The 15,004-nt window shown below is 36.7% G+C and overlaps 1 protein-coding gene across 1 annotated transcript in view; it reads left to right on the top strand.

Annotated features, from left to right (window-relative positions):
* The window catches only part of LOC126248830 (inositol 1,4,5-trisphosphate receptor), a 367,806-nt gene extending 356,880 nt beyond the window's left edge, over positions 1-10,926 (top strand). The window contains exons 48-49 of the mRNA XM_049950243.1: positions 8,481-8,642; positions 8,751-10,926. Of these exons, the coding sequence (XP_049806200.1) occupies positions 8,481-8,642; positions 8,751-8,834 (246 nt within the window). The 3' untranslated portion in view covers positions 8,835-10,926. The remainder of the gene's footprint in view (positions 1-8,480; positions 8,643-8,750) is intronic.
* Positions 10,927-15,004: the final 4,078 nt, after the last annotated feature.

Raw genomic sequence — 15,004 nt, 5'->3', positions numbered from 1 at the left:
TCCATACAGTCCCTATCTCACCTCGTAATGTAACTCCTCTGCTAAAGTAGACATTGTAGCTTGTAACCGTGATGTTCTGTTATTAATTTCTAATATTTTTTATAAGGTCCCTTATGTGTTCATTTAATTTCTGACTGTGCAATATTTTCAACAAGTGTTTTTACAAATTTAACACCTTACACCTTGATGTTTGCATTTAATTCAGCCATATTTGCATCTAGCATAAAACTTTGGGTACGAACATTCGACTTCATCTTGTCACCTTGAGCCTTTATATTGGTATTAGCCAAGGACCTTTGATACTTGTGTTCAACTCATTTAATTTAGTATCTAGTTGCTTACTAAATTGCTTGCTCCAACTTTTCACAGTCTCCTTAAACAGTTGCCCCATGCTTCTGGTCAGTAAAGGTATACAGTGAAAGCGATACTAAGTTAATGACAGACTTTCTCCTACCAAAACTGTTAAAGTGTGGATGACTTCATTAAAAACTTTTTGAAAAAAAAAATTGAAAAAATGAGTTGATTTTGATAAAGCCCACTGAACTCAGTAGAGCAGCTCGCTGTGTCATGATGTTACTGGAATCGTGCCACTGCAACTCAGTGAAATTGCACTACCATTGGTAGGTGTTCAGCTGACATTGCTACTGCCCACTGCTGTAGCATAGATTTGGAATAGATGAAACAGTTGCAGTTCTTCGAAGATCCGGCTGCCTATCTTCTGAGTCATAGACTTTAATAAGCTGAATTGTTGTCAATTGATTTAATTATTATTCACCAACAAATTAATTCTTGTGAACACTGTTAATCCTTCTCAGATGTAATTATTGAAGCGCTTGAATATAATGTTTCTGCTGTTGACCACATTGTTAAAGACGATGACAACAGCACTATTTGTCAGTAAATTTTTCCCTAAAAACTGTTAATTTCTTCTTGGTCTTCTTTTAATATATTCTTTTTGCCAAAATTTCATTTATTCTCACCATGGAATTTATTCTTGGTCCTGCACTAGGTTGCCAGAATGAATTGTTACCCACTCTGGTACTTTGCAGAAATTTGTAGGCCCAGATTACAAGTGCTGTTATTCGTCAATTCTGAACTGCTGCCTCTTGAAATAAAGTTCAGACAGACATTGTAAATCTCAATAATGTGGACTACTACTCCGTTGCAGCTGTATGATGGAATGTGAAAGCTTAAAACATTACATTGCTTCTGTTTGACGTTAACAAATAATGGTTCTGTATTAATCTGCCAGATAATTAAGCACCATCTGTTTCATGTGACGTTGACACCATTGTCACAGTGTGTGCTTTTATTTGATCGCATGACCCATTTCTCTGAGCCAGAATGCTGTAGCACAGAATATCTGTCAAGAAAGCAGGCACCACAAAGTGTAGTATAGCTGCCCTCGCCATCCCACCTCAAAGACGCGATGTGTCCATCCGTACCTGTTTAGGTGCACAAACATTAAAAACACTTCCAAACAGTTTGCAGTTCTAAAATACTTAAGTAAAAAAGAACTTTCAACTGTTGCGATCATCATGTCACTTTACCAAAGTGATATTTACGCCACGAGTTTTTGCAGCTCTGCCAGACGTGCAAAATCACCATGATAAGACTCTGACTTGAACTGCTACTTCTTCTTCTTCTTCTTCTTCTTCTTCTTCTTCTTCACAATGCACATTCACAATATTGTTGCAAAACTAAACCAGATCATTGTCTCATTATAATATTAATTTTCAAAATTTACCTGTTTCTTCTATTTTTCTATATTCCTTTTTTTTTAATTATTATTATTATTTTTATTCTGTTTGGGACTACTTGCAAATTAAGACTTGACAAAGCTTCTGTTTATTTTTATGTACAATTATTTTGATCATTCTAGCAATGTGGACATGCGTGTTCATAAAGTATATGAATATAGTAACTGAAATAAAATATCATAAATGAAGGATTTGTTACACACATCGTACTAAGGTATTTCAAGACCAGTTTATTTTCCATTAATATTTGTACTTTATGTATTTCATCCATCCAGCAGTAATATGAGGATCCTGCTCCTCTGTCATTTTTCTAAATTTAGTGTAATGAAGTTAATATTGGAGTTAACTTACATCGCCAGTGGCCTCAGAAGTGGGTTACAGTGTAGTTGCTCAATTGAATTTTATCTTTTAGCTAGTCAATAAATTTGCGTCTTTGTGCCAGCTGCTATTTCCTATCAGTATTAATTAAAGTGTCTGTTCACATATCTAGCTGGCAGGAGGAAGAATGATAGCTTATGTCTGGAGTGTCTGTTACACTCAATGTACAATCACAAAGTACACTGACTTCACTGGTGAATTCTCGATTGTTCCAGAATATATTTCACTCCTAGAAACTGTGCTTCAGTACATATTTTTTATACGTTTTTATTTGTAGAATGAATCTTTCACTCTCCAGTGGACTGTGAACGATTTTGAAACTTCCTGCCAGATTAAATTTGTATTCCTGGCCAGTACTTGGACCCAGAATCTTTTCTTTCCCAGCTGTGCTCTTATTAACCGACGTATCTGGGCATGACTCTCAGACTTGCCCTCACGGCTCTATTTCTGACAGTACCTCCCTCCTACGTTCCAGACTTCACAGAAGTTCTTCTGCTACCTTGTGGGAGTATCACTTTTAGAAGAAGGGATATTGCAGATAAATGGCTCAGCCATAGTCAAGGGGATGGTTTCCAGAATGAATCTTTCACTTTGCTGTGGAGTGTGCAGTTTTTTTGAAACTACCTGGACTGTGTACCAAAATGGGACTCAATCCAACAAAGTATGTAGCAGAACATCTGTGAAGGTACTTGTGGAAGTAAAACTGTAAGGGCTGGCTGTGTGTGGTGCTTGTACAACTCAGTCAATAAGAACATAACCCACGAAAGGTGAGGTATAGGGTTCGAATCCCAATCTGGCACACAGTTTTAATCTGCAAAGAAGTTTCCAAGTTTTCATCTGTCTAAAGAATGCAGTTGCCAACAAGTCCATGTTTTCCTCAGTAACTACAGAGTTAATTCAGGTATTTATATATTCAGTCACCCAACATAATTTGAAATATGTGACTTAAAGGTCACAAGATGGATAACTGTTCGAGAATTTTGGAAGGAGGCTATTGTTTGCACATTTTGGCGAATATGAATCTCAACATTTTATCTCAGGTCTGTCATCCCCATCAAAACCGTGTGTGTGCAGTGTAGATCGATTGGTATTTTGCAAAGATCTAAAATTTGTTTCTGTTGTAGGTATTTCTATTGGTTACCTTACTTTGTTGTTTCCATTTACTTAGTGACAAAGTTGCAATAAGAAAGTCCATGTATAATACACTGGCTTGTAAAGAGTTATTGCACTAGTTTAATAAAATTGTCATCTATTTAACATTTCAAAATGGTTTGGTGAAACTTCTTATCATAGTTTTTATGCTAGGTAAGCATCTTCTGTTGGACATGAAACAGTGAAAAGGGTGTATCAAAAAGAAACATCTGATTTGGTACGTCTATATTTCTGATACTAATAAATATATACAATGAATTTTGTTTTTGATGAACAGGGGAAAAAAAAATTATACCTTTTCATAGTATTCAATACACCCCCCCCCCCCCCCCCCCAAAGATGCACGGCATCTGTCAGTGTGGTATTCAAATTGTTCCCACACTGTAGTGAGCATGTCTTGAGCTACAGCTTCCACAGATGCTGTTATGCGATGTCCCAGTTCATTCATTGTTGTTGGTAATGGAGGCATATCAACAGAGTCTTTATAAACACCCATAAGAAATGATCACATACAGTCAGCTCCACAGAGCTTGGAGGCTTAATCATTTGGTCCAGTACAACCGATACATTGTTCAGTAATCCCTTGATTTAAAAACTCCCACACATCCGGATGCCAGTGTGGTGGTGCCGCATTGTCAGTAAATGAAGTCATTCGAATCAGCCTCCAACAGTGGGAAAAGAAATTTCTCAAGCATATTGAGATATGTGCTTCCTTTAACAGTGTTCTTGGTCAAGAAAAATGGACCATACACCAACAGTGGGAAAAGAAACTTCTCAAGCATATTGAGATATGTGCCTCCTGTAACAGTGTTCTTGGCCAAGAAAAATGGACCATACACATTTTCCCATGGAACTGCACAAAACACAATAAATTTTGGAGAGTCCCTCTCATGTTGTACAACTTCATGTGGTTGTTCCTCATTGTTATGGTTCACCTTTCTATTTAAATGGAATGTTGCCTCATCACTAAACACTAAGTGTGAAAGAACACTGTCATTCTCCAGCTTGCCAAGAGTGAAATTACAGAACTCCAAATATTGTTGTTTGTCACCTTCATGAAGGGCTTGAAGTAGCTGAATTTTGTATGGTTTCATGTGTAAATGTCAACAAAAAACACAACAGAAAGACATCGGAGGCACATTGAGATGCCAAGCTGCACAGCAGAATGGGTTTCTGCGGACCCCTTGTGGAACTGTGGCAGATGTGTTTGATGTCTGTGTCAGACACTCAGGGACAGCCTGGTGATTTGTCTTTACTGAAACAATCTGTTTCTCAGAATTGTTCATGGTCTAATGCTTTGTGCTGTAGGAGGAGCCACACCATACCTAGTATGAAAGTCATGTTGAATGGTTATTACTGACCTGCACTGCGCAAAATGTCGAACACAAAACACTTTCTGTTGTCCCGACACCTTTTTACTAGAACCGAAGTTGGCGGGCCCAACAACATTTTTACTAGAACTGAAGTGGGTGCACACTGCTGCTACCTAGCAGGAACCATGGAAAACTTGAGAGTTTGTTCACGCAAATATCTCAAATAACATAATAGTTATGATTTTTTAGAAATTGGGTGATTCTTTTTGATACATCCTGCAGTATGAGGAAATTTCCATATGTGCTGCATCATGCATTAGTTTCAATATTGTATGAACAATTTCTGAGAATCTCATTCATCACATGAACTGTTTCCCAAAGTTTCACAGACAGTAAATGTGAAGAAGGTATTGTTATGATTTCATGTTAGTGTAAAACAATAAAATGCAAAAACTTTTCATTCATGTGCATTTTGTAATTGCATACTTTTATCATCAGTGATACGTAGTTTTTGTGAGGGATGTCACTTGGAATCACAGTATATTGTAAAATGCGGAGGAAATTAACTAGTTGTCCATTCCACAGAAAGAGCTTGTGCCAGAATCACCTTATATAGTGAATATCCATTATGAATTTCACATACATAACCAAAAGTTATTTAAAAACATTAGGTTTTATTTGTAATTTACTACTTACTTACAGTTTGGCAATGGGTTTTTTGTGATGAATTTCTTAAATAGAAAATTCTTAGTGTACTTGATAGCAAAATTTTGGTAAAATTTTGAGCTTTTGACATTTACCTCATCTATCTTCATCAACAAAAGTGACTAACTTGACTCAGAAATTGCAGGGGTCCACAGATCCTGCAGTTTCACAGTTCACACCTGAAAGGAAGTTATATTACAAGACCATTACACATGGAGCAGATTACAAGACTATTAGACATGAAGTGTTAGCTCAAATTGGGGCTTCTGCACCACCTTGCTTGATAGTTAGTGGCAGACTGTGTATCGAACACCCATTATTGTGCAGTGATGGTGTGTAGCCTGTAACTCTATTAAACTTTTTAATTCATATCTTAATGTTCATGGTCCCTGTCATGATTTAACCTGTGTGACATTTATTTGCTTTTCCTTATGAAGAAAAGAGATGTAACTATCAGAAGATGAATTTGTTCCTATTCAAGTTGTTAAACTGTTATTTAATTACCAATCAACATTGTACATACACATCTGGAATTTTGTGGTCTGTAAAAGATTCCAGGTTTCTGTTCACAATAAAGTGACTAGGGATGTATAACTCAATGCTGATAACATGTTTCAACATATTTAATATGAATATTAATGATATCTTGAAAATTTCTTGAGTATTCAGCCAGGTAGTGTCGTCCAAAAGGCGTGATATTTCAGCAAGCTGACTTCTTGCCATCTTCAGGCGTTCTTGGTGTCTGAAGAAGAATGTGGCAAGACGTCGGCTTGCCGAAATATTGTGCCTTTTGGACGATGCTACCTGGCTGAATACCTGAGAAATTTTCAAGATTTCTGTATGCTGGGAAAACCTCAGATCACACAGTATTAATAATAGTTTGCAAAATGGTGCCATACTGGAACTAAAACATTTATGACAATACTGGCTACCATTAAAATAGTAATATGCTGATAATGTAACTCCTGTGAAAGGATTGTTATTTTTGTGACCATGATGGTGTGTAATGGGAAGGTATTGGACTAATTTTGTTTACTTAAAGATTTCTATTGAAAGGAAGCAGTAGCAAGATAAAAGGGAATTGAACAAAGGTTCTATTAGTAATTAAGTAAACTGTCATTACGTAAAAAGGAATGGTCACCAGCCTAATTAGGCAAAGTTGTACCCAGTAATAACTTGTTTCTTAAAGAAAGTCAACTATTGGGATTGACTGTACTTGAAACTGAACATCTGTTTTGCAGATAAGATATGAGACAGTAGCACAATTTAGCAAGCGATGTACCAGTGATTTGACTTAAACTACAGAGGAGGAGTATTAATATGCTTAGGCAACAACTGACTCAAGAAAACACTTACGAACTGTATATTACAGTAGGAAGGTGGTGATAATTATAAGTAAATGAGTAATGGTGGAGCACTGCTGTCTTGGACAAGAGGTTCCTTTGTTAGTTTGGTTATAGGAAATTACTGCTGTTGAAATACTTATGAAGTAATTATATCTTTTGTACTAATTATTATTTGCATTCTCAAGAAACATTCACTTATATTATTTAGCTCAAGAGGAACATGGTATACCTAGGTCTAGTATAGTTTGAATATTTATAGCCAGTTGCTTATTCTTGATTGCTTTTATTGTAATATTTCATTTAAATGTGGCTTAACTATTAGCTTGGGGACTCAAAAACTAATCTATCAGTAGATTCACATTGAGGCTGAACACTTTAGTCACAACACAATACAGGAAACTCTGTTAACTACATAACACATGAAATTGTAAATACTATAATTTCAATGAGAAGAATCTTTCAACTGAATACTTTAAATCTTCTCTTAGTAATTGTTCTTTGATGAAACGTTAACTCTCCATTAATGAACACTATATGGAGTATTTCAAAACTTATGTTCACTAAATAATTATGTACTTTATAACTCCACAAAGTTTAGTAACTTTTGTTAAAGAAGATAATTGCTTTTCAGTTCAATAAAATAGAATACTTGGATTTATCATAGCACTTGATATAGGACCCTGTATAGGAAAATGACGGAGGATAAAATTTGGTGGCTCAACAAAAAGTTTACAGAACACAAAATTATTGCTGAAAACGAAACCACATAACTGGACCATGCAATTATGCAGTACTCAACTCATAATTAGATGAAGGTGGTGACAACGTTGATCTCCTGTGCTATTCAAAAAAGTTGGAAAAAGTATCAATGGCTCTTCTTGTGTAACAAGCTCTGAAAATTGTCTTCTTGGCATATGATTTTCATAGTACAGAGCTAACCAAAGTATGCCATGAATAATAAGCCAATTACTTCTGCAAGTGAGGCTATATTATATGATTTTGCAGTTCTTATGGCCTCTTTCAGTTCATAAGATGCACACCCTTTGCCTACTGGCCACTGACTGATTCATGCCACACACAAGCCTTGCAGTTAAACTGCCAGATCCACCTTTTCTATTCCTGCCTAGCTAGTTCCATAGGGACGTCCCTTCAAGTATTACAATTAAAGTTTTGATTTTTACCTCCTTTTACAGCACATTACTTTTGAAATTACATCCATAGATTAATTACATTACATAAATTATTATAAATAATGAATAAAACATTTATATGGATGTTACAACAAAGAGCATGGATATACAGGTCACATTAAGTAAAAAATGGATGAAGAAGTTATATAAGACCATTATATTATGGGTAACATCGATAATAGTGTTACACCTTCACAGCTGCATCACACAGCCAGTTCTCTTACAGTTGAGCAATTTGCTTGTATCTCATGTATTAACTCATAATTTCAACTAATCATTGCCTTCATTCTTCTCTTCCAATTTGAAGGCCATAGGTATAATAGGTTTACTGACTTTATTTGAGTCCCAATATGTCACATTGTTCAAGGGGAAGGGGAAACCAAACACACTCTTCAAAAATATTTTCATTGCATACGCTACACGTTTGAGTGATTGTGACGCTTTACATAAAAAAATCTGTGTTCCCCACTAATCATCTTTAAAGACAATATTTACTCATTGATCACAATAATGGTAGGGATATTCTTGCTTCAGATCAGAACTGTTAATGCACCATGGTACAAGTAGTGTAAAATGAAGCTAACAGTAGAGTTGTAAAAATCTTATGCTGACAAATTTGGTTGCAATCTGTTACAGGACCGCAATCTCGATTGGTTTCCAAGACTGAGAGCAATGTCTCTGGCTGCGGATGAGGGTGAAGGTGAGCAAATGGAGTTAAGGACACTGCAGGTGCAGTTAGAGAAAACTCAGAATCTTGTGGCAACACTTTCACATCAGCTCACTGAATTAAAAGATCAGGTAGGAGAACACTTATTAATGTTATAAATCTCTGATTTCACCATAGATTTGGTTATTTTATTCTTTATATGCAGTTAACACTTGTTAATAAGATCCCATTTATTGCAGATGACTGAGCAGAGAAAACAGAAACAAAGGATGGGTTTGCTCAGCACAACTTCTGCATATTTTCACAATGTACCTTCCCAGTAAAACATACGGGTAGCCCTCAGCACATTTTACGTATACCTGAGGAAAAGGGAGGGAAGAGAATCTTGTTAGTAGCCACAGGCAGTTCTGTTTGATTGAGTTTAGCCAGCATATCAGACATTCATATTGGGTGTAACTGTTCTCTTCAGTGACATAATTTCTATCATTTCTGTGTGTGTCATTTTCTGATGTCTTCTGTCCTTTTTTCTATAATACAAGTTTAACATCGTTATGTACATTCTTGCCAAATATTTTAATGTATTTATAATGTATAAAATTGGATTAATTGAGATTTTTTCATGTTTATGAATCCTCGTATACATTGTTGAAATGATAATATACTTGGTGTGCGTGCGTGCGTGTGTGCATTTTTGTGTGTGTGTGTGTGTGTGTGTGTGTGTGTGTGTGTGTGTGTGTGTGCAGAAAACCCCTATTACGCAATGTTAATTGCATGTTTGATTATTATTGTTCAGTGTTTTTATATGTGTAATTTAAAATTTACTTCTGTGTTACTCAAATTTTTGTTATATAATAATGCAGATGTAAATGTTAATACTTGTTACATATTTATTTCCTCATCTTTTGTAAAAAAAAAAGAAAAAGAAAAGAAAAGGAAAACAGAGAAAGAAAAGAAAATCATGTCATTTCAGGTTGTTATTAAAGTATTCCTTAAAGACAGTGTGAAAGTAGTATGCAGAATTTTTGAGCTGACACAATTGCAACTGTGGCAAACTGTGTGAATGGGAAAGTGTTCAATTATTGTTGCTTTCAGCTGTGTACATTATTTAACACATTTCACAGAGACCCTGTATCTATCTTTTCCCTGTTATTACATTCAGCATTGCCAGTCTCTTCGGTGCAGAAACTGATGTGTGTAATCAACAGAATAGTTCATGTATTAGATATTTTTCATATATGTCTTGTGTTTTTGGATCTCTACTCTGTTCAGATCAATGAGATGATAATTTTCTACCTCTGAAACACATTTTTGTAGTGTGAATGTCTAAAGAAACTTTTACTTGATTGAACAGTTTTACAGTTTTCTGTGAAAAAATGATTGCTCATTAACAGTCTCCTCAGATTGTTAAAAAGTGGAAGTAGAAGTTTACTTTGGGATAGAAATCGTTTTTAAAGGCACAAATGTAATGGAGAAAATCATCACTGTATAGGTTTTCCAAAAAATTTTATAATACTTTTAACTGAATGACCCTGTAGATTAGTTTATATGTGACTTACTACCATTTGCCAGTAGTGCAGACTTTGATAGTTATATGTAACCACAAAGTCCCCAGTTTTGAAGAAACATTTAATTATTTGTAAGTGAGAACATGCTTCATATGTTTCCACGACCCATACATTGCATGTCAGTAATTCCTGTCTGACAGTCAGGAGTTTGACTCTGTCTCATTGAAAACTAATTTTACTTCACTTCTAGTATGTGTGTATTTTAATGTACAGGTTTTAGTGTGCTTTATTTTTGAGTCTACACCAGTCGTCTGCATTACTGGCTATTCATATAAATGTTGGGGCAAACACTACCGGGAAGCTGTAGTGCCTCTGTAAATATGTGATGGTCTTCGATAACAACAGTTAATGCAAATAATTTTAACATGCAACCACAAAAGGCACATTTTAGTTTGTATTGTAAATTAAAATTGACCTAAATGAAGAACTCTGTCTAAAATCACCGTAACAATTATGAATTAGTACTTTTATAGTATCAGTTTACTTGGTGAGCACAGAGAATAATACCTGTGGCAAACATCGCATTACTCTTCTCAAAGTAAATTTTTACATTTCATTTCTTATTATAATCCATGAATGATCAGTAAGGTGCCCCATATGTGTGTTACAAAATCATAACTCATTTGTATTTCGATTGTTGAGCTTTATTCCATTACCTCCAAGTGATAGATGTAAACGGAGAAACTGCTCCATTGTTGATACAATATAATAGCAGTAACCTGTGTAGTGTGTTTTAAAACTATTGTACTACAAAAAGTGAGTTTTGGACTGTTGTTTCTTTGAATCTGTATATTGTTAAACACTACAACTTTGGTATAAGTATTGTTGCAGAATACATTATTACAAAGAATTTCTTTATGTTTTATGCAGTCAAAGAAATTAAAGTGATAACCTTTCCCTTTATGGACCCTTCCCTTTGACCCACACTCAAGTCTGCTTAAAAAAAGGCTGAGAGAGATGTGCTCTCACTTCCGTAAAAGTTCATCATTCAGAACTAATAAGGGTTGTGTTGGTGACAGGACAGTTGGTTCATTAATGGATATTTCCCTAATCTAGAAAAAGGTGCACATACATTAAAAAACAGTAGTCAGTTAACTAGATGTGATGAACATAGAATGTTATTTTCATCATGGCAGCAACACCAGCAACCGTTACGAAATATAACAGATGTAGTGGCGGAGGACATACGGTGCCATATGTAGTTTTACTTATGATCGAAACAGGCTTATGTCTGTTGAAGTTACTTTATTTTATTTTATTGATCGTGATGCAGCGGCTGGGCTAAGACGTTTTTCATTTTTAAAAGCTTATGACTTCTGAAGAAGGCTATATTATTATAGTTGAAACCGTGGTCAAGATTTAGTACAAACATAATTAGTGTAATTGTGGTCTGTTTTTCATTTGGAACATAGAATGGTCTTGCAGGTCATGGTGTGAATCATATAAGCTTCATTCCTGTTGAGTAATTTATGCTGCAAGGCTTTTAATTATTTCATCTCCTCAGCATTTATACTGCGCCAGGTTTTACTACGAGGGACTTCAAAAAGTAGATTACATATTATTATGGCAAGCCGAGTTACTTTTATTGGATGCTGCACTGCTCTTCAAAGCGACACAGATACGTGGCTTTATTTTTCAGCATAGTCACATAGCCTGTGTAAACAACAGTCAATGTGTTCTACCAATTTTTCAGCTCTTTGACTACAGAAATGTGTCCCCTTGTAGGTAAATTGGCAACAGCACATCAATGAATCACCATTATTTTCTTCGCAATGGGATGTATCATGTGAAAACATGCTGCAATTTTTTTGTCATTTGTTAACATCTCACAAAAAGCAGATTCCAATTCACACAGGAAAGGAAAAGAAAGTAAGTGAAAGGAAAGGGGAAAAAAAAGAAAACAAGTTGGTGTGGTGCATGTTAGGCAGAAATGGATACCTCTACATGTGGCTAGTTAGCTGTTTATTTCAGCAAGCTTGCTACACATGATCAAGAAAGTACAGTAATATTAGGGCCATCACTACTCTCATTACAGAAGAGCACATCTATAAATCTGTGTTAAAAATGGAAATCAACATTTGATTTTCAGAATGAGATTTTCACTCTGGAGCGGAGTGTGCGCTCGTATGAAACTTCCTGGCAGATTAAAACTGTGTGCTGGACTGAGACTCAAACTCGGGACCTTCGCCTTTCGCGGGCAAGTGCTCTACCAACTGAGCTACCCAAGCACGACTCACACCTCGTCATCACAGCTTTACTTCCGCCAGTACCTCGTCTCCTACTTTCCAAACTTCACAGAAGCTCTCCTGCGAACCTTGCAGAACTAGCACTCCTAGAAGAAAGTCGTTTTACTGGTGAAAGTAAAGCTGTGAGGACGGGGCGTGAGTCGTGCTCGGGTAGCTCAGTTGGTAGAGCACTTGCCCACGAAAGGCAAAGGTCCCGAGTTCGAGTCTCGTTCCGGCACACAGTTTTAATCTGGCAGGAAGTTTCAGCATTTGATTTTATTTTTGCTTTCTTCATTTTACTTATGCTTACTGTTCGAAACACAACATTGTGACTAAAGTAGAAGCGTAAATACTATTCTGTATATTATGTCATCCCACAGTGGATACTAAGTGATATCATCAACAAAAAATTTGTGCTAGGATTATTTGGTGTGCAGAATGGTGTTTAAAATTTTAGGCAAATACTTAAATTGTTTAGATTGTGTGGAACAATTCAAGCCTTGTAAATGGTAGTCTATTGTCTTACAGACGTGATAAGAAGAGTGTCAGATGGTTCCAAAGAAATTTTGTTTTGATTGTTCTGAAAGTGTATTGTATACATTAAAAAACAAAGTTGCAGAATTTTGTAAAAGTCACTAAAATGATGGTGACTTTGTAAGTTTTTTCCTTAAGCAAAAAAGAAATCTGGTTTTTGATGGCATTATCTTGTATGAATGGACTTTTTTTCTGATGATGTAGAGTAAAGGATCTTGCAGTTTTTAAAAGTCAGATTACTCATTTCAAGACATCACATATAGGTATAAAAAGAAATGTAATAAAATTAGTATCAAGAAAAATCTGAAAAAGAAGTGATTGAAACTTTTGTTGCAAATGCAAAGAGTAAGTTCATCGGTTCATGCAAATAATATCTATATGATTCAGTAAGTTTTTGGAAAGAAAGCTGACTTATTAGAGGGAAATTCCAGTCATTGTCTGCACTTACTGACTCGTACACTGTAATGCCTGCGATTAGTTTGAATGGTTCATTTAAATACATATGATAGTATTGTCTCATGTAATCAAATGGTAACTTCATACAGTGGGCTCAAGTGTCAATTTTCATTGCAAAAAATCTTGTGGTACACTTATCAGGCTCTCGGGGGCTCATCATTCGTTCGTTAGGTACGGGCTTGGTGACACCAGGTTTTCTGACCTGGGGATTCGTAAGTACCACTAGTCCTCTGTCACTGTATGCTCTGGGCCTGCTTCAGTGACCACCATACGGTATGGTGGTGGAACATTGTGTGCCACAGGGAATGGGACTCCTGGCTTGAGCACCTGAATTGTGATGAGTGTAAAAACCTCTATATATAAAAATAAAAAATAATCTAAAGGTGTGCTGCATGCAGGTGAGACGCATGGCTGTTGATGTGGAACAGTCTTTAGTGGGCAACCTCTGGAGAAACTGCCACACCTCAGTTGGATAAGGCTTACCTAGGCTTGTGGGGCTCTGTCGAAGCAGACCTTTATCCCCCTAGTTGCTTGTGGGACCACGATGGTACCCTTTAAAATTTTCTTCTCCTCCTCCTCCTCCCAGCCACCAGTAGGTGCCAAGACCAATCAAACAAGAGGGATCATGTAGCCAATCCTCCTGACGAAGACATTAATTTAAAGACTTTTCCTAACAACAGAGTGCATGCTGCTAGTCAGAATGCGTTTTTAATAGGAAAGAGGGCAACTTTGACAAAGTTTCACCTTTCTTCCACCAAAAAGGTTTAGAGGGCATTGTCGGCATCTTAAAATCTGTCAGGCAACTTCACAAGGAGGCACTGTTGGTTTAAAACAAGTGATAAACCTGCAGAAAGCAAAAAACCTTGGGGAATGTGCCACTGAAAGTGAGCTGTTTACCATCTTGAACTGCAGCTGAGGTGTTGTGACGAGGAGGGATCCGGTGGACATTCACAAAAATATAATGAAAACGGTGGATTGTGATCTTGTTAAGCTGACTTGTTTATACTTACTTCTCACAGCACCAAACTTCCAGAGCATGTCAAGGCAGGAGTCCTTCACCTAAGTGTGCAACCTTATGTCCCCTAACTCATTATTCTGATTGAAATGCCAGCACTAAACACATATTACTCTTGAGTGTTAAGGAGAAGCCACTTTTGGCAAATGTAGAACGGCTTGTTAATTTCCTCTGAAGTGTTTGAATTGCTCTGGGGATCACCCTGTCTGGAGTAGGGCCTGCAGCATATATCTTGAAGAACGGAAGGCTTATAAGAAATTAAAACTACGAAGCACGTCCCATATGGTGAGGCCAAAAAGATGTATAAAGCCCCCCCCCCCCCCAGATTCACAACTTCCTTTGCTTCTGTTCTTGAACAGCCAGTTCAAAAGACCAATACTGCTACACAAATGTGTTAATAACAGCACTGGTACCTATGTTTGTCAATGCCCTTGTGCTGCTGAAGTTATTTCGAAGCCCATCCCTCCCCACCCACCCCCCTCCCCCCTCTACAGAACATTAGAAAAGACCGATGTTGCAGAGCTCCCTGCCCCTCAAAAGGTTCAGTCTGGTCCATCATCTCATACTGCCACTACAAGTTATGTGGGTGTGGCTCCAAAGCCTCCCTAGGCAATAAAAGCAAGACATGAACCACTCAAGGAGGAGGGAAGTTATCAGTTTGATGACGTCAGTGTCACACTCCCTGACGTCTCTTACAG

This window comes from Schistocerca nitens, chromosome 3 (genome assembly GCF_023898315.1).
Source record: "Schistocerca nitens isolate TAMUIC-IGC-003100 chromosome 3, iqSchNite1.1, whole genome shotgun sequence".
NCBI classification, from domain to species: Eukaryota; Metazoa; Arthropoda; class Insecta; order Orthoptera; family Acrididae; genus Schistocerca; species Schistocerca nitens.
Note: the sequence above shows the minus strand (reverse complement) of the source record. Positions and strands in the feature narration are given on the sequence as shown.